At 49.8% G+C, this 19,932-nt stretch overlaps 1 protein-coding gene across 1 annotated transcript in view; it reads left to right on the forward strand.

Moving 5' to 3' along the window:
• The window catches only part of NDUFB5 (NADH:ubiquinone oxidoreductase subunit B5), a 37,589-nt gene extending 18,018 nt beyond the window's left edge, over positions 1-19,571 (forward strand). The window contains exons 4-6 of the mRNA XM_085899237.1: positions 14,995-15,056; positions 15,196-15,302; positions 19,220-19,571. Coding sequence (XP_085755363.1) covers positions 14,995-15,056; positions 15,196-15,302; positions 19,220-19,340 — 290 coding nt within the window. The 3' untranslated portion in view covers positions 19,341-19,571. The remainder of the gene's footprint in view (positions 1-14,994; positions 15,057-15,195; positions 15,303-19,219) is intronic.
• Positions 19,572-19,932: the final 361 nt, after the last annotated feature.

Raw genomic sequence — 19,932 nt, forward strand, 5'->3', positions numbered from 1 at the left:
TGAGCCGCGATCCTTCCCGAGCTCCTGCGAATCGTCCCGCGCTTCTCAACATGTGCTGGTGAGACGAGGCGCCGATCCTTCCCGTCGATGCGTCGCTTCCCCGAGGAACCACCTCCAAGAAGAGGCCGATGAGTCGCACCAAGCCGGGAACCAAACGGAGAACAAAGAGCTCCACGAACCAAGAAGAAGAAGCCACCATTCGCAGCTCGAGCCGAACAAAAAGCTCAACTTTCTTCCAAAACAAAGCAGCTCGAAACAAAAAGCTCTCCCGAGCCAAGCAGAAGCCGAAGCTCACAACCACCAAAGCAAAAAGCCTCTTCCCGAGCCAGGCCTCAGCCGAAGATCACTGAGCCAGCCGAAGCAAAAAGCTTCCAAAGGCCTCAACCCTAACCTAAGCCAAGCAGGACCCGAAGGTCTGCTGAACGACTACTCTCTGCCGAAGAAAAAAGCTGACTACTCAAGAACAAAGAAAGGATCTCGTCCTTATCCTTCTCCGCCCCCCTCCCCCACGCCCGGCGTGACTCATACCCTCGTGATCCATCCCTCCGCTCAACCACGGGTGGGAGAGAGTTGTTGACATCATGAATCACGGGACGGCATGGTTCTTCTTCCTCTTCACAGAAGAGGGGGAGGGACATCTCCATTGTTTCGTTCCCTAACTATTAAATCGATCCGCAGCGCATCTAATCGATTTCTGAACATTTCAACAATGGAAGGTGAGCTATCTAGGGAACAAGCACTTATCGACATAGCTGACTAAAGGAACCTGTATGTTGTGTGCAATCAAATTCCAAATTCGAAACAATATATATATATATATATATATATATATATATATATATATATATATATATATATATATATATATATATATATATATATATATATATATATTGTTGTGGTTGAGGAAATTCGCAAACCACCATTCAGGTCCCTTAGGTGAGATATCTCTGTAAGTACATGTGTAGTTAGCCCCAAACCCGTTGTTTAGAGGGAATAAATGTGATTCATTCGGGCTGCGACCCTTTAAGATAGCCGTTTTTCTGTTCTGTCTTTATTTTGAACCAACCACGTCTCAACCTCCATCACACAACAACCACCAACCGCAACGCCGCTTCACAACAACAACAACGCCAACAGCCACGACCTTTACCTTCACAACTCGTTCTCGCAAACATCGCATCACCACCATTCCAAGCATCGCCATGGCCATAAACCACCACAATAAACCCTCCACCACCTTCACCTCTTCTCCTTCTGCCGCCATTCCCGCACCACTTGTGAACGCCGAGCGTCAGGCTGTCCTGGCCTCGTACAGGGAGCACGCTGAGCCGCGGGTACAAAGAGCGGCCTTTCCGAGGGGAAGTCGGATCAGGAATGATACACTCCCAATTCTGTTCCGTCCTATCAGCAAGCGCGGGGCGATTTGGCCCCGCCTCCAGGCGCGTCGGAGTAGAATCGATATATGCAAATTCGAGGATCAGGGGAGGTTCACGCCCACTTTTCCTCCGTCCAATAGGCGAGCGTGGCTCCGCCCCCGAGCTCATCCTGATCCGGAAATTTGCATATGGGTTCTCCTGCCGTACCATAAAGCGCCGAGCGCAGGGCGAATTCAGTCAGTTTAGAGTTTTGGGCTCGGGCGAGTTGGAGAGGTGTGGCGGCGGCGAAGTGTGGCAGCAGCAGTCAAGACAGGTCTGGAGGAGAGTCAGTCTGTCGGGGAACTGCAGAGAGGTGAAGCCGGGAGCGCGGTCGAGGTCGCAGTGGAGTCGCTCGTCGTGGGACCCAAGCAAGCCAGCTATCCTCTTTCCCCAGAGCATCAACAATTCCCCCCTTTCCCCCCCCCCACGCTGAGATAGTGCGGAAAGGGGGCCCCGTTCCCACCCCCATTCCAATCAGTGCCAACGAAACCCGTGGAGGAGCGCGGAGTCGGGGCACCGCCATGACATTTGCGGCTCATCACAAGACTGGTAGGCTCCGCCCGGTCTCGCGCCCACAGACCCCGTCTGCCCCCTTGTCGTTGAGGGTGGCCCTTTTCTTTTGCTTTTGAGTGTATGTGTTGTCGGCGCCATCTGTAAAGTAAAACTGTGTAAGTGTTGCCGTGTGCTCGCGTAGTTGGTAGTAGATCTGCATTGTTGTGTTTCTTTTGCAATTGCTTTTGGTGCATAATTGTATATGTGTGCTCTCCGTGTGCCGCGGAATAAATGTGCCTTATGTTGAATTGTTTTTCGCGTTTCGCTTCATCTTTTCTTTAATTGAATCTCCATCTTACTTCACGTAAAGGGTTGGTAGTGGGCTAAATACGCCCGATAATTAATCGGAACCGTCGAGGTTGACGATAACACCGCTCGGTTATCCCGATAGTACGGAACGGGTCGCTTAAAGTGGCCCGAGTCCGGAGTCGACCTGCGGTGAGGTGCGATCGCCCGGTCTACCCTCCGTGTGGGTACTTAGGTAGGTCGAATTTGGCGAACAACCCTATCCCACGCGGGGGGCCGATTGGCACGATCGTGGTGAGGCCGAAAGGCCCACCCGTGATTCGTTCCCGGCGTTAGTCCGAGAGGGTCACGACGGGATTGTCCGTCCGGTGGGCGACGTGCCGCGATTCGAGTTACGTGGCCGCTGGCGGGCGCGAATTCGCAACAATATATATATATATATATATATATATATATATATATATATATATATATATATATATATATATATTGTTGTGGTTACCAAATTCGCAAACCACCAGTCAGGTCCCTTAGGTGAGATATCTCGGTAAGTACATGTGTAGTTAGGCCCAAACCCGTTGTCTAGTGGGAATACATGTCATTTATGCGTGCTGCGACTCTTCAGGATAGCCGTTTTTCTTTTACTATCTTTAATTTGGACCAACCGCCATTGTTACCACCACCAACCACCGCTTCACCACAACCGCCACGACCTTCACGTCACACCTCGCAACCGTCGCATCGCCACCGTTCTTGCGCCGCCTGTGGGTACCGGTGTTGGACTCGTGCAGGGCGCGCGCCGAACAGCGTGTACAAAATCACGGATTTTGTGCTTCAAAAACGGATCAAAAACGACACACGCCCACTTTTTGCCGTCCAATCGGTGAGCGAGGGGCGACTGGCCCCGCCCCAGGGCGTTGGAGGGCGATCGATATATGCAAATTTATGGATCAAAAAGCATTCACGCCCACTTTTTCTCGGGCCAATGGGGAGCGAGGTGAAAGGTCGAAGGGAGGGGGTCAAAGATGAGAGGGCGAAGCCACGGGGCTGATAAAAAGCGACCGTGTTCGTCAGTCCAGTGAGTAGGAGAGTCGAGAGGGAACAGAGAGTCAAGACTTCGCGGGCGGTGGAGTTGGCAAGAAGGAGCTGGTCGTCGTGTGCGTTGGAGTCGGAACGGAGGGGACGGAGCTGTGGAGAGGCGGCGAGGGCAGACGAGGGCAGACGAGGGGGTGCTCGCGTCGTGCAGGGAGCTGCACCCCAGGGAGGCCGACAGCGCGACCTGGCCGAGGTGGAGACGCTCGTCGCGGGACAATAAAAATCCTCTATACCCCGAGCATCAGCAACCCCCTCCTGTTTCCCCCCGCGCTGAGATAGTGCGACCAAGGGGGCCCCTTTCCCACCCCCTACCAGACACTGCCCGCGAGGCCCGCGGAGTTGAGGCACCATCGCCGCTCCGCGTCTCATCACCAGACGGGTAGGCCCGACCCGGTCTCGGCCTCAGGCCCGCCTCATCCTTGAGGGTATTCTTTCCTTGGTTTTGGGTATGTGTTGTCGGCGCCGTCTGTGAAGTAAAATTGTATAAGTGTTGCCGTGTGCTCGTGTAATCGGTATTAGATCTGCATTGTCGCATTTGCTTTTTGTGTAAATTGAATTGTGTTTTTCTTTTCTGTGTGCTTTTGGTGGAATTGAATATGTGTGCTTTCCGTTCGTCGCGAATAAATGTGCTTTGTGTTGAACTGTTTCCCGCTTCGCTTCGTCATTTCCTTCATTGAATCCTCATCTTGCTTCACGTAAAGGGTTGGCAGTGGGCTGAATACGCCCGATAATTAATCGAACCGTCGAGGTCGACGATAACACCGCTCGGTTATCCCGATAGTACGGAACGGGTCGCTTAAGTGGCCCGTGTCCGAAGTCGACCTGCGGCGAGGTGCGATCGCCCGGTCTACCCTCCGCGTGGGTACTTAGGTAGGTCGAATTTGGCGAACAACCCTATCCCACGCGGGGGCTGATTGGCTCGATCGCGGTGAGACCGAAAGGTCCACCTGTGACTGGTTCCCGGCGTTAGTCCGAGAGGGTCACGACTGGATTGTCCGTCCGGTGGGCGACGTGCCGCGATTCGAGTTACGTGGCCGTCAGCACGCCGGCGGGCGCGAATCCGCAACACTGGTGTCAGGTCGTGCGATACAAATTCATCGCCCTCCTCGCGGCACTGGTATCGGAGAACAGGAAAACGGGCTCTCCTGTCTCCGGCTAAATTCACGGGAATCGGTCCAGGGGTGAGAGAAGCGACCCCCGATTCCCTCCAAATTACGAGCGAGCGAAATTAACCCTTTAAGAGAAGCAAGATGGCGTCTCAAGGCGAGCGGGAGCCGGGGGTATTAGAAATGGATGTAGAATGTGTAGGATCCATGGTCCAGGATGGAATTCCCATGCAGGAAATGTTGATTGTGCAGGAACACGGACTCGCCCAACTGAACCCAGAGCCCGAAATGGGTGCGGCAGCGGCCGCAGTGTATGACACCTTCCCCCCCCCTCTCCACCAAAACCCTTCCCCAACCCCTGCCGAAACGGCTCACCCAAGCGTACCCGACATGGCCCAGCTATGCGCCATGCTGGCGGCAATGACAGCGAGAATGGATACGAATACACAACAAATGAACGAAAAGATGGATGCGAATACACAAAAATTGGATGCGAATACACAACAAATGAACGGAATGGAAACAAACATGAAGGAAGAAACGAAAAAGCTCCGGGGGGAGACGCAGAACATGGGCCGATGCCTGCAGGCGGGCATGAAGGCCGTCAGCAGGGAACTCAAAATGGCGACTCCACGTGTAGAAGCAAACGAGCTGGAAGGGGGTGCAACGGCTGACAGGCCCGCGGTGGAGGCGGGTGAAAAAATAATTCAGGGGGCGTGTTGGGCGAGGGTCGTGACAGAGGAATCGACGGTGACCAAAAGGGAAAAATTAAATGGGGAGACCAAAACGTGTGAGACGAGACACGAAATGACGACAACGGAAATAATAGTTGAGACAAGAGAGGTAAAGGGTGAAGAGTTGGCAGAGACACGGGAGATGGGAACGATAGAGGGAAGACTACACGATGAAGACGGGGTAAGTGACGCACACACACACGGAGGTAGTGGAGGATAATGGGGGTGAGCTGGCGGACTGGGTAGAGACCCAGTGCGAGCACCTGGATGGCCTCCTCCAGGAACGAGGGGAGGGAGTATGCCCCCTTGAGGCGAGTCACGACCAGGTGAGTTCGGTCGTGCTTTGCGAGGTTGAGGGGAGGAGTGCTGCGAACGGGTGCTTGGAGAGCTTTGGGGGTATAGAGGCCCCGGAGACCCTTGTGGGGACACGAATCCCCAGTGTGGTTGTCCCTGTGTGTGTGGTGCAAGGTGTGAGTGCGTCCCCGTGTGTGGAAGCGACCCCGTGTGTGAGTGGTGTGGTGGCGATTGTGCCAGAGTACGTGCTTCCCAGCACGCCGTGTGTGGATGAGGAACGGAGTGTGGATGAGGCACCGCGGTTGAGTGCCCCCGCGTGTGTGGATGAGGCACGGAGTGCGAGTGAGGCACCGCGTGTGAGTGCCCCCGCACGCGTGAGTGAACGGCCGTGTGCAAGGTCGCTGTGTGCAAGGGAGACCGTGTGTGTGAGAGAGCAGTATGAGAGGGAGATGTCGGTTGGCATGCGGGAGCACGCAGCCGCATCTCCCGGTGTGAATGTGATGGAGTGGACTGTGTGCGTCGTAACACGCAGGTATGCGTGTGTGGAATGGAGACGGAGACAGCGACAGAGGAGAGAGCCGAGTAGCGGCTGTGGTTGTTTCGGGGACCGTGCCGGGTTCACCCAGCAGTGAGCACGCGGTTCGTGCTGTGCAACGCACGAGACCACCACGTGCTCGCTTGCGAGAGTGAAGTCCCGGTCCGGAAACGCACGCGGTGGATTTGCCGATCCCGTGGACGGACAAAGTTTAGGCAGGTAAATGGATTTGGACCGGACGGGTTCTCCACGCGATCGTGTGTGTTAAGCTCCAACGGGCAAAGCACATGTGTTCGCGTGGGGAACCCCTCGAGACGTGGGGCTTGTGTTTTTTTTTTTTTATATGCGCACGGTGACGCCATGGCTGCACGTGGGGTTGGAATCCGGCAGGAGGGGTATCTCTGCCGGATGGTACCGTCCAAGGAGGGACGAGGAAAACATGCAGCTGCATGACGTCACGGGCAGGTGCAAAGTGCGCGAGTTGCCGCGCTGGCGCTGCGCATGTAAAGAAAAAAAAAAAAAAAAAGAACAAGCCTCACTTTCGGGTGCAAAGGATTCCTGGGCAAGGGGTGGAAGACCCCCTTACCTGGGCACAGGATGGAAACTAGTTAGGGGGAAGGGTTAGCTTAGTTAGACCGACTTCATGGGGCAGGGGTAAGTCCTCATGGAGTCCGTGGAATGGATTAGTTAGAGGGATTGTAGCCAGATTTAGGTTGGGAAATAAAATGAATTTTTAAGTTAGGAGACAGACAGACTGGTGAGTGTGTAGAGGGGACGTAGTTTAGCTACGTAGGTTAAAAGGAACGTGCTGTAGTTTAAGGGACGACGTGGGAGCACGAGTTAGTTAGGGGAAGTAGTCAGGAGGATGGCAGAGTTCAGCGGTGTGTGTGTTGAAGAGTTGGTGAGTTGTGAGGTGAGTACTTGGCGAGTGAGTGAGGCCAGCGGGTCTGTGTGTATGGAGTGAATGGGGAATGCATGGTGCGATGAGTGATTGGGGGGAGGAGTGACTCCCGCCCAAGGGACCCCGGGGTCAGTGTAGATTGAGTTAGCTGGGTTAGTCAAATTGAAAAATGGAGGTCGTTTTGTTGTTGGTGGGAAAGTATGCTCGAGACCCATTTGGAGGGGTGCAGGAGCCCTGTTGACGGGCTTCGGAGCGTGGCTGCGAAAGGTGAGTATCGCTGAGTGGGTACCCCGGGCACCAGGCTAGTCGGCCGCGGTAGGCCATGGGCCCATGGGGGGCCGGGATAGAGTAGTGGGCACGGGTGCGCCTGCTTGGTGCGGGGGCCCGGGGCGCCATTAGCCGCGTGGGCAGTGTTGTGGGCACGGGTGACCCTCGGAAAGGGGCCCGGGAGGCCGGCTTGCCACGTGTGCGTTTCAGGGGAGGTGCCATGGGGGCACTCCCGGTGTTAGGGAGCTGGTAGGCTCGGAGGCAGTGTAGTGCCCGGGGGTGCCATAGCGGGAGAATCGGCAGAGGGTCGTGCCTGCCAAAGGGAGCCACGTGTCCCAGCCAGGAGACCGTGTGAGGGCACGGAGAGAAAATTGGGGGGCGAGGCCCGAAATTGTGAGGACACCAACACAGGCGACGGGAATCTGGGTTGTTGGAACCAATAGTTTAAGCGAGAGGCGCTTGTTGAAAGCCCCGGGGTAGTTTAACAGTTAAATGGTTAGGTTAGATTCTGAGATGTACCCCTCCGCACCATCCATCCCCTCGCTGTCGTTGTGGGCCGCTGGACCCACTTGGTGTTCAGATCGCTGAACTCTGGGGAGGCCATTCTGAGGCTTCGTTGGGCCTCGACACAGGACGTTAGCTCTCCCTTATTCCCCTCCGGGAAGGGAACGTAGGGGTTGGGAGTAGGCTAGGTGACAGGATAGGTTAGCCGAACAAGGACGATAAAGGGGGTTAGGGGACGATTTATAGTGGGGAAGTAAAAATAAAAACAACAAAAAAATAAGTTGGGGCTACATTGGGGTTTGACAAATTAAGGGAGTGGGTATGTACAGTGACAGGCAAAGGTGATAGGTGGGAGGGAGACAGGTAGGTAGGTCCGAGCCCGCCTTCCAAGTGGCCAGCACCACCGCACTCCCTCCACCAACCTCCACTGAACGGCAAGAGCTGGCCAACTTCATCGGCTGGCCGTGTTTTGCTTCAAGGCGGAGGCCGGCCAACTTCGTCTGCAGCTGCTGTGCTGCAAGGCCTGTGCCGGCTGGATCGTCTGCAGCTGCTGTGCTGCAAGGCCTGTGCCGGCCAGTTCATCTGCTGGCTGTTTTTCTTCAAGGCCTGTGCCGGCCAGTTCATCTGCCCGCTATGTTTGCCTGCAGCGGCCTTCTTCTGCGGGCTGTGTTTGCCTGCTCACCTTTGCCATGCCATGCCCACTGCCCATGTTCACCAGCCCCGTTCAATTTTGCTTTGCCCCCCCCCCCCTGTTCATTGCCATGTGCGCCAGGATCGTAAAAGCAACAGTTTGCAAGCTGCAAGAACTGCCCTGTTGGCAGCGACAACACGGGCCTGCAGTGGCGGCCCGTGCACCGTGTTTGTGTCCATCCATCCATTCGTTGTGCTCATTGCGTGTGCCACTTGAGCTGGCACAGAGACTATGTTTGTGCAGCCCGTGCACCGTTGTGGTTCACTGCGTTCAGTTCAAAAGGGAAGGCCTTGGACTGCGTGTGAGCAGCCAGCCACGTTCCCTGTCACCTGCATTGTTTTGAGCCAGAGACTGCATGCGGGCAGCCTGGCTCCCTGCTAACTGCTTTTCTTTTGCAGAGTTCAGTGATCCTGGGCCATGGTTTAGTGTAAAATTTGTAAGTTAAGGTTAAGATGTACTGTAAATACGAGTGCGCCCCCCGGCATGTCTGTCTAGCGCCGGCAATTTTATTTAAGTCGTCCGTGTGAGTGAGTTTGTTTAGATAGTTACGCAGCCCTCAGGTTATTTATTTTGGGGACACGAATACCATGAATGTCGCACTCAGGGATCCGTAGGTAAAATGTACTAGGGGAAAACTACACATGATGGCACACGAAAATTTGACGACTCGGGACGAGTCTGTAAAAAGGGGAGGGGGTAGTGTTGTGGTTACCAAATTCGCAAACCACCAGTCAGGTCCCTTAGGTGAGATATCTCGGTAAGTACATGTGTAGTTAGGCCCAAACCCGTTGTCTAGTGGGAATACATGTCATTTATGCGTGCTGCGACTCTTCAGGATAGCCGTTTTTCTTTTACTATCTTTAATTTGGACCAACCGCCATTGTTACCACCACCAACCACCGCTTCACCACAACCGCCACGACCTTCACGTCACACCTCGCAACCGTCGCATCGCCACCGTTCTTGCGCCGCCTGTGGGTACCGGTGTTGGACTCGTGCAGGGCGCGCGCCGAACAGCGTGTACAAAATCACGGATTTTGTGCTTCAAAAACGGATCAAAAACGACACACGCCCACTTTTTGCCGTCCAATCGGTGAGCGAGGGGCGACTGGCCCCGCCCCAGGGCGTTGGAGGGCGATCGATATATGCAAATTTATGGATCAAAAAGCATTCACGCCCACTTTTTCTCGGGCCAATGGGGAGCGAGGTGAAAGGTCGAAGGGAGGGGGTCAAAGATGAGAGGGCGAAGCCACGGGGCTGATAAAGCGACCGTGTTCGTCAGTCCAGTGAGTAGGAGAGTCGAGAGGGAACAGAGAGTCAAGACTTCGCGGGCGGTGGAGTTGGCAAGAAGGAGCTGGTCGTCGTGTGCGTTGGAGTCGGAACGGAGGGGACGGAGCTGTGGAGAGGCGGCGAGGGCAGACGAGGGCAGACGAGGGGGTGCTCGCGTCGTGCAGGGAGCTGCACCCCAGGGAGGCCGACAGCGCGACCTGGCCGAGGTGGAGACGCTCGTCGCGGGACAATAAAAATCCTCTATACCCCGAGCATCAGCAACCCCCTCCTGTTTCCCCCCGCGCTGAGATAGTGCGACCAAGGGGGCCCCTTTCCCACCCCCCTACCAGACACTGCCCGCGAGGCCCGCGGAGTTGAGGCACCATCGCCGCTCCGCGTCTCATCACCAGACGGGTAGGCCCGACCCGGTCTCTGCCTCAGGCCCGCCTCATCCTTGAGGGTATTCTTTCCTTGGTTTTGGGTATGTGTTGTCGGCGCCGTCTGTGAAGTAAAATTGTATAAGTGTTGCCGTGTGCTCGTGTAATCGGTATTAGATCTGCATTGTCGCATTTGCTTTTTGTGTAAATTGAATTGTGTTTTTCTTTTCTGTGTGCTTTTGGTGGAATTGAATATGTGTGCTTTCCGTTCGTCGCGAATAAATGTGCTTTGTGTTGAACTGTTTCCCGCTTCGCTTCGTCATTTCCTTCATTGAATCCTCATCTTGCTTCACGTAAAGGGTTGGCAGTGGGCTGAATACGCCCGATAATTAATCGAACCGTCGAGGTCGACGATAACACCGCTCGGTTATCCCGATAGTACGGAACGGGTCGCTTAAGTGGCCCGTGTCCGAAGTCGACCTGCGGCGAGGTGCGATCGCCCGGTCTACCCTCCGCGTGGGTACTTAGGTAGGTCGAATTTGGCGAGCAACCCTATCCCACGCGGGGGCTGATTGGCTCGATCACGGTGAGACCGAAAGGTCCACCCGTGACTGGTTCCCGGCGTTAGTCCGAGAGGGTCACGACTGGATTGTCCGTCCGGTGGGCGACGTGCCGCGATTCGAGTTACGTGGCCGTCAGCACGCCGGCGGGCGCGAATCCGCAACAATATATATATATATATATATATATATATATATATATATATATATATATATATATATATATATATATATATATATATATATATATATATATATATATATATATATTTGCAAATTCTGGCCCGCCTGGCGTACGAGCCGCCGCGTAACTCTAAAAGCAGCCACCTCGCCCACTGGAACGGACAATTCAGTCGTGACCCTCCGGGAACTACCGCCAGGAGCCAGTCACGGGTGAGGTTTAACCTCACCACAACTCGGTCCACATTCTACCCGCGCAAGATGGGGTCCGATCGCCGAATGGTCGATTTACCTAAGTACTCGCGCGGATAGCGTACCGAGGAGTTGTACCACGCCATAGGTCGACTCCGGACACGAACCGCTTAAGCGGCTCGTTCCGTACTACAGGGATAACCGAGCAGAGTTATCGTCGACCTTGACGGTTCAGATTAGTTACCGGGTGTTTTAAACCCACTACCAATCCCTTACGTGATGCAAGATGGAGATTCAATAAAAGGAAAAGACGAAGAAAAATGGGGAACAATCGGACAAGCACATTTATTCACAGAAGGCACGTATATTACAATAAAACAAAGGACAAAAGCAATACACGTATACGTTTATGTAAAGAAAAACACAAGCAAAGAACCAACGCAGATCTACAACCGAATATGACTTGCATGGCAACACTTAACCGTTCTACTTTTCCAGTCTGGCGCTACACGCACACGTTTACACAAAACCCAAAAGAAATGGAAGTCGCGACTTCCCTGAGCGCGTCGAGTCCTTGGCGACTGTAACTCCGAGACCCTCCGGCGTCGTCCACTGGCTCGTGCCGCGCACCTGCACGTGTCGTCCGCCTGACAGCTCGGACGAACGAACAGAACCTCCGACCAGGAACGATCACCACAACTCTCCACAATTCCCCTTCAGGGACAAGGGAACGACGTTCTCGTCGACCTTCACGCCCACGCCTTTTGTCAATCGCTTGAACGAACCAATAGCCTCCAGCCTCCAACTCTCCACACCCACGCCTTTTGTAGGGGCCGGCTCCGCCCCTTTGCCCTGCCCCATTTCTGTCTCCACCTCCCTTCTGGAAGCTTCCCAAAAAGGGGCGTGCCCTCGCGTTCCCTCTCCCCGCGCCGTGCGGGGGGGGTGAGGAAGGTCAGTCTTGGCTCGGGGCCAGGGAATTATTCCCTCAAAATCAGGCCCCCACCTTTTTCACCTTTGACCTCCAGCTCAAATCGCCCCTCCCCCATGCCAAAGCGCGGGAAAAGCAGAAGGGAAAATCCCACAGGCATTGTTGGTTTTTGTTCTTGCACGCGCCGTACGACGAGGGAAGAAAGACTCGGGTGGGAGATGCCCATTCACACCCCGGCCGCCGCTGCCACTCTGCCCCTCCCATCCGTCCCGCGGAGATCGTGACCGCACGGTGCTCGTTGAATGGCGAGTGGCGAAGATGTGGTAGCGTAGTTGTGGAAGGTGGCGTCGTGTAGTGAATGGCGTGATCGTTGAGATGTTGGTTGTGGCGATGTTTGTTGTTGTTCATGCACCAAATTAACAATAGCCAAAGAAAACCGGCTAACTGAAGCATCGCAGCCCGAATGGATCACATATATTCCCTCTATACAACGGGTTTGAGCTAACTACACATGAACTTACCGATATATCTCACCTGAGGACCCTTGATGGTGTAATGCGAATTTCCACAGCCGCAACAATATATATTGTTACGGTTGTGGAAATTCACAGATCACCATTCAGGTTCCCCGAAGATCAGTTATGTCGATAAGTGTGTGTCCAGGTTAGATTTCCCCACCGATGTATAACGGGATTTATTCGTGTGCCGGGCTGTGAATCTTGAGGTAGTATTATTCTTTTCTTTCTTTATTTTAAACAATCATCTCCTCACCACCTTCTCCACAACCGCCAACATCTCCTCACCACCTTCTCCACAACCACCAACTTCTCCTCGCCACCTCCACCAAAACGCCAACAAACTCCACTTCCACCATAACGCCACAAAGTTTACAACCGTGGCATCTCTACAAACAAACAAGAACAACTCAACAACTCCCTTCCCGATATTCTGGGACGAAAACAGGATTGACGGTTGGGGCGGGTCCCTCAGAATGGGTAAACAAGAGTGACGGTTACAAAAAGTATGCTCCGAAGAAAAACAACTCCATCACTCCTAGGATTTTTCCCCCGCGCGCCGAGAAGGGAGGGCGGACGCCCCGGACCCGATAAAAGGGCCGTTTTGGAATGCCAAAAGGGGAGTGGGTGAGTGGAGTCAAGTTGGTGAGTCCAGTCGAGTGCAGAGTTGGTGGAGTTCGGGTCTGGAGACGAGAGAGAGGAAGGCGCATCAGAGAGTCTGTTGGCGGTTGGAGGGCAGCTCGTCGGAAAGTCAGGCGAGCTGCAAGGCCCTGGACCAACCAAGCCGCCGTTACAACAGCTGCCGCGTTGACAACGAGAGATACGGAGGGTCGCCGACCAAAAGACCCATCAAGTCGCCTCAAGGGCGACAAAGGTAACCTGCCCGGCCTCGCGGAGCTCCTTCGGTCATCCCAGCTCCGAGGAACATTAAAGGCTTACGAGCCCAGTTCTACCTTTCTTTTCTGGGGTTTTTAGCATGAAAGTCTGGCGCCTTGTCCGTAAGTAGAATTGTTGTAAGTGCATGTACGTAATAAATAGATATCGGCTGTAGGTTTTTGCTCGTGTCATGTCCCCTATCCCCATTCATTGCATTGCTTGCGTGTAAAAATACATGTCCCCATTGTTGAATGTCACCGGCTCGTTGCGTCTTTTCCTGCTATTGACTGCCATAATTGCGTTCGGAATAATTAGCTGGCTGATTAATAGCCGATAAAACGTACATCTGGTCCGACTGGGCTTGGCGATATAAAACTGCTCGGCAATCACAAACGGAACAAGCTGCTTAAAGCGGCTCGTTTTCGTGCAGTCTCCATTGAGGTGTAAATCCCCGGCATTTCTGTCTGCGCGCATAATTAGGTACATCGACAATTCGGCGATCGACCCTGGAGCGCGGACAGAAGAGTTGGCTGGTTCATGATGTGGTTAACAACACTCGTAGCTGGGTTTTGGTGTTTGATCCGAAAAGCTGCGACGAGATTGCTCGTTCGCTGGACGCGCGTGGGCGCAATTTAGCTAAAGGCGGTCACCCGCACGCCTGGCGGGCAGAAATCCACAAATATATATATATATATATATATATATATATATATATATATATATATATATATATATATATATATACACATACGTGTGTGTATTTGGGGGGCCGATGGTTTGGGTCTCGTCCCTCCGCAGCCATATCTCGGTTATGTATGGACCGATTTTGTTCAAACTTGGCACAACGACAATGCATGATGGTGTACATAGGCACATCGTTTTGTTCCACAATTCAATCAAAGGTAGTCGACTGGTGGCTATTTTAGTTGGAAAAAAATATTGATGTTGAACACACCTTCAATCATTTATCGGACATGCATTTATCGATTGTGTTCAAACTTGGTACACAGATCATGAATAATGGCATACATATGCACGTCATTTTTTTTTTTGAGATCAGATTCAACAAAAATGGCCACCAACCGGTGGCCATTTTGTTACATGCACAATTATACACAATCTTCCATGTCACATGACCACTCAAGTCAGTTGCGCATTCACATAAATCTTGTAAATATGTGCTAGCCCTTTAACTCCTTTCAGCAAAATCAATAACACCATGGTGGCTATGACATTTTATGTCTCTTTCTCCTTGTTTTACTAGTGGGGCTTGTTTCCAGATATTGTGGGTGCATTTTTAAATGTGTTTAAAAATAAAACTTTGTATATGTAATCAACTTTGGGGGATGCATGAAATATGTCACGATTTATTGGATTTGACCCCCTGTTAATACCACAGGGATTGAGGACTTGAGGTCATAGGGGTCAAAACGAAAACAAAATTTAACTCAATTTTATGTTGGGTTATTCTTGTTGGAACTTTTTGCCATCTTTCAACGTTGCTTTCGATGAGAAGTGTGGGGATTTATTTGCAATGGCACGCCATCGACTTCGCTCTAATTTTGCTTGTAATTGGAAGCAAGTTCGTCAGCCTATTTTTTCACAGAGTGAGGAATTGAGATGGAGAGTCTAACGATGAGACTGAAGACTTAATCTGAATGCTATTCGGGTAAACTAGAAGTCCAGGTTTGATCCAAGATGCAAATTTAATATTCCTTGTATTACTGAGAGGGAACTGACTGCATGTGTTTCAGGGGAAGCAGAGCTGACGGAAATCGCCGAGAACTACGAGCCCTATAATTGGGAGTATTATAAGGTTTGTTTATTTTATTCTCTCCCCCCTCCTCATTGCCTTTGTTTTCTACAAATTTGTTTGCCAGTAGTGTCCTTTTGCATCTTTATATCTGCTTTGCGCATCATCACCATTCATGTGATTGTTTACCTCTCCATGGCAGCACCCCATCACACGGTGGATCGTGAAGTACATAGTTGATCCAGAAGAGAAACATCACGAGAAGGCCTTGCACCTGCTCTCCGAGGAGATGGACAGAATGAAGTTCAGGTTTGTTCCTGCACCCAAGTCTTACGATGGCAATTTACACACTTTGAGTTTCATTATAAAGGCATTGTGTCTGTTTAAACTTTTATTGAATACTTGTTTGCGGATGGGGGGGGGTGGAGCGTAGTAATTTATTTGGGGAATTATTTTATCTTGTATGTTTGTCATTTGCACTTGTATTTACACAAACAAGTTTAAATGTGCACATTTATTCCGTGTCTGTATGTGTGCCTGTACCTGCCCACCACCAGATTTGTTTTGACATCGGGCATGATGGTACCTCAGGGATCAGTACTCGGACCATTACTATTCAATATTTACATCAACGATTTGGATAATGGGGTAAAGAGTAAGCTTTCCAAATTTGCGGATGACACAAAGCTTGGAGGTAAGGTGGATAGCAGAGGGGGTGTTGAACAGATACAAGAGAGTATTAAAACTTGTATAGATTGGGCAAAAGACTGGCAGATGGAATTTAACCTGAGCAAGTGTAAGGTGTTGGGGATGGGAAAGGACAATGAAAATAGAGATTACAGCATGCAAGGGGTAATTTTGGAGCGTGTCACACAGGAGAAGGATCTGGGGGTGGTAAGAGATACGGGAGGTCAGCATGCAGCACAATGCCAGGCAGCTATAGGTAAAGCAAATAGGGTTTGAGGCTGTATAAGGAGGGGGATAAATTCTAAATCAAAAGAGGTGGTGTTAACATTGTACAGGAATTTAGTGAGGCCATATCTCGAATATTGTGTGGAGTTTTGGTCACCACTGTTCCGGAAGGACATATATGCCAGAGAGAAGGTTCAGCGCAGGGCTCCGAGATTGATTCTGGGCCTAGCTAGATTCAGCTATGATTAGCGGCTGAAGGAGACGGGCTTTCTACACCAGAAAGGAGGCGGTTGCGAGGAGATATGATAGAGATGTTTAAGATAATGAAAGGTATCGCTAAAATAAGTGTAGATGAATTACTCAACAGAGTGGACAGTGATATGACTCGGGGCCATAGCCTGAGAGTAAAGAAGAGGAGAGTTAAGACGGTAGTAAGGCAGGGGACTTTCACTCAGAGAGTAGTTGATGCATGGGATGGTCTCCCTGGAAAGGTAGTGGCAGAAGAAAAAGTAGATAAGTATAAATTAGAATGTGATAGGTACCTGGAAGTTATGGAGATGGAGGGGTATGGGGATGTTGTTAAGACTTTTAGGTCGTTTGAGTATTGATGGGTGATTGTGTACGGAGTGCTGTTGGTGGGGGTCTTGTTAAGGGGGGGTTGTGTAGTTGATGTGTGTTTTTAACCAAGCCCATTCCCCCCTCTCCGAGGGGAAGAATTTTTTTTTTTTTACAACAAAAGAAAAATAGAAAAAAAAAAAACTACAAAAAAGAATAGAAACTTTTTTTTTCTTTTATTAATTAAAAACATTTTTTTTTTACATTTTATTTCTAGTATCTCGGCTTTGTGTGGTGTTTGTGCAGGCATGATGGGCTGAATGGCCTCCACCTGTGTTGGATTTCCTTGTTGTTTTCTTGTTGAAAGGCCATTTATTGCCATTTTAATTTATAAACATCAAATTTCAACATATAAGCTCCTGCGTTCTTGGCACACTTTTTCAATCGTTCAGCAACATTTTCACTGAACGATAAAGTCCTCTGGCAAATTGGCAAAAAATTGTGGATAGAAATTTCTAATTCATCCAAATTATCTGGTTTTCTGTCGTACACTTTTTCTTTAGTCCTTCCCCCCCCCCCCAAATTTTTTTTTAATGTTGCATGGGATTAAATCTGGATTCCTGGTTGGCCACTATCTGTCCTCATCACCCGATCCATATATGTCGAAAGTGGCTACTCTGAATCGAACCAATTTCAAACTTTAATCGAGAAGTACAGAGGGGCACCATCTTCCATAAAAATACAGGGTGGGGCATTTATATCTGACGATTTTATTATCCTTATAACTTTTTTGTTTCCAAACCAAATAAAATTATATTTCTATACGACATAGGCAATTACCTCAAGTTTTTTAAATCAATTTTGATTCTTTATTTCTTAAAAATTACATCAGACAAATGGGCCCCTTTCAAATTCGTGAATTCACAGCAGCGGATCATCATATTGTTCATTACCGCAAGCAATGTCTCTTGATCAATAGAGCGGATGGTTGAAATGATGTTTTCCTTCAATTCACCGATTGATGTTGGATGTTCCTTATAAACTTTGCCCTTTAGAAATCCCCATGGGAAGACATCTGGTGGAGTTCAATCTGCCAAATCAAAGTGTGCCTCATCTGTCATAATGACCTTGTTTGTGAAATTGGCATGCTCATTGCATTTAAAAAAAAAATGCTCATTGCATTTGAAGTGCTCCATCATTAAAAACTTTCAAGTATTATCTGTAAAACAAAGAAAACAATAATTAGTTGTGCCAAGACTGCTTCCGGCTATAAAGTTTGCAAATGTGTCAGATATAAATGCCCCACCCTTTACTTGCTTCAGTCACTGAAGCTGGATGGAGGTTATGTTTTCACCTGTCTGTTTGTCTGTCTGTCTGTGAGCAGTACATCTCAAAAGGTTTGGATGGATTCGGCCAAAATTTGGTGTACATGTTGCATGTGTGACAAGGATGAATTGATTAGATTTTGGTGATCTGATTCTGAAACCGGATACGATAATTGTTAAGTGATTCTCCACCATTGAGAGATAGGGCCAAAATGATATACAATGTGATATTTCAAAATGTTAAGGACAGATTATAACAAAACTTGGATGAGTTGGTTCGGTGACCATAACAAGCCTTAGTTTTTGGTTAAGGTCTGGATGTAGATCCCACCTATCAGGTGGATACAAAACGTAAACTGTTCAGCCTGGCGGAGGTATACACTCTACTGAGTGCCATTCTAGTTTCATCTGTGTTGGCCCATTGCTGAATTTTTGGTGGAAGAAAGTTTTGAAGCATTTTCAATCATCTCTGTCCATTCATTGTATTGTGGACGATGTAAGGTCCAATGAGTTGGGTGAAGTCATTCCACACCAAACAAGCAGGTTTGACCGCATTTGCCTGTCATTTCTGGATCATTTCATGACCAGTAATGGCAGTTATGCCTGTTGACCAAGCCACAAACATGGAAAAAACAGCCTCGTCAGACCAGATATCACCTGGACAGTCATCAATCCACTGAAGGAAATATTCACAAAACTCCATTCTCTTGTCATAATCATCTGGCAACAATTGCTGAACATAATGATGTTTGTGTCATTACCATCTTGAGTCGTCCTTCAAAAGTGCCTGAATTGCACGATAACTTATTCCACTCTCACTCACTGCTTGTCTGATCGACTTCTTTGGGCTCCTTGTGACCATGTCTCGTACCTGGTCAGTGTTTTCTGGTGATCTCGCTTCCTAATCTTCTTATATCCTTTGACTGAACCAGTTGTTTGTTATAAGCCTTTGGTGACAGCTTTTAACTGTTTTTGGATCAAACGTGGCATGTGTTCCCATTTCTTGTCACCATCTTTGAGCGGCAATTACAGATTGCCAAACCTCGTACTGTGCAGCAATTCGTGCTCTTTGAGCAACAGTTAATCTCTTAGTCATAATGGATTCATCTGAAAGCAAAAAATAATAATTATATTAATGGCAATGAACAAGCTTTCAAAGAATTTTTTTTAATGCTCTACCTCCAATAACAACAGAGTATTTCTATATTTAAAATGGCGACTTAATTATGGATCACCCTGTATTTTCTCTGGTGAGGCTCTGCATTAGTCACTTTGTTAGGACTGAATTTGCACCAAAATTCGAGCTGGAATGTCCTTTTTTTTTTTTTTTTTTTTTTTCTCCCAGAATTTAGTGTTGTTTTATATCCTCTTATTTATGTTGTTTCTAAGTCATAACCATTAATGTTTTACGTCTTCTCTTTTTTTTCTCATCAGGGAGCAGAACCTTCAGGTTCAGACACTGATGCGTACTCGTGGTGATGGTCCCTGGTATTCTGTGTCCACAGCAGACAAGAGCCTTGTTGATACTAGACCAAAGGCTACACCAGACAGTTGAGATTGCCTAATGTCATTGCTTGTCACACCTTTCAATGCTATTTTCCATTAAACTGTTCCCCCTCCCACCCCTCCCCCCCCCACCAACCCCTTCCTTCATCAAAATTCTTATTTTTGCTGCAACTTTTGCTTTGGTCTTATTACTTCCCTTCTTACCTGCTTTATTTTGACTTTTTCTGCCATTCAGTAGAAAGTATTGGATTTGTACAATAATAAATTGTCCCAAATGTCATTGTTTTGCAGCAGCATTTGACTAAAGCTTTGTTGATGGTTCTGTGTTGATCAAGCATATTTAAAGAACTAGAAATGCCCACTCACTTTGGGAGCAGCCTCAGAGTGGGGGGGGGGGATAGTGGCAGAGGTGGGGCAAATGCATTTTGTGTTGTGGATAATAATCCCCCTCCTGTCTGCAGCTGGGATCAGTCAGTAAACCACTTGTATTGTGGCAAGTGTACAGGTGAAAACCGTAAGTCTCCCCCCCCCTCCCACCACCACTCGCATGAAGGGGGGGTGGGTTGTGCCCATTACCTGACCCTGGGTACTACCAACACGGATGTAAAATTTGGTGGCGATCGGCACAGCCCTGTTTTTTT

Source organism: Eptatretus burgeri, chromosome 10 (genome assembly GCF_056783735.1).
Source record: "Eptatretus burgeri isolate ZD-2024b chromosome 10, Ebu_testis_v1, whole genome shotgun sequence".
Taxonomy (NCBI): Eukaryota; Metazoa; Chordata; class Myxini; order Myxiniformes; family Myxinidae; genus Eptatretus; species Eptatretus burgeri.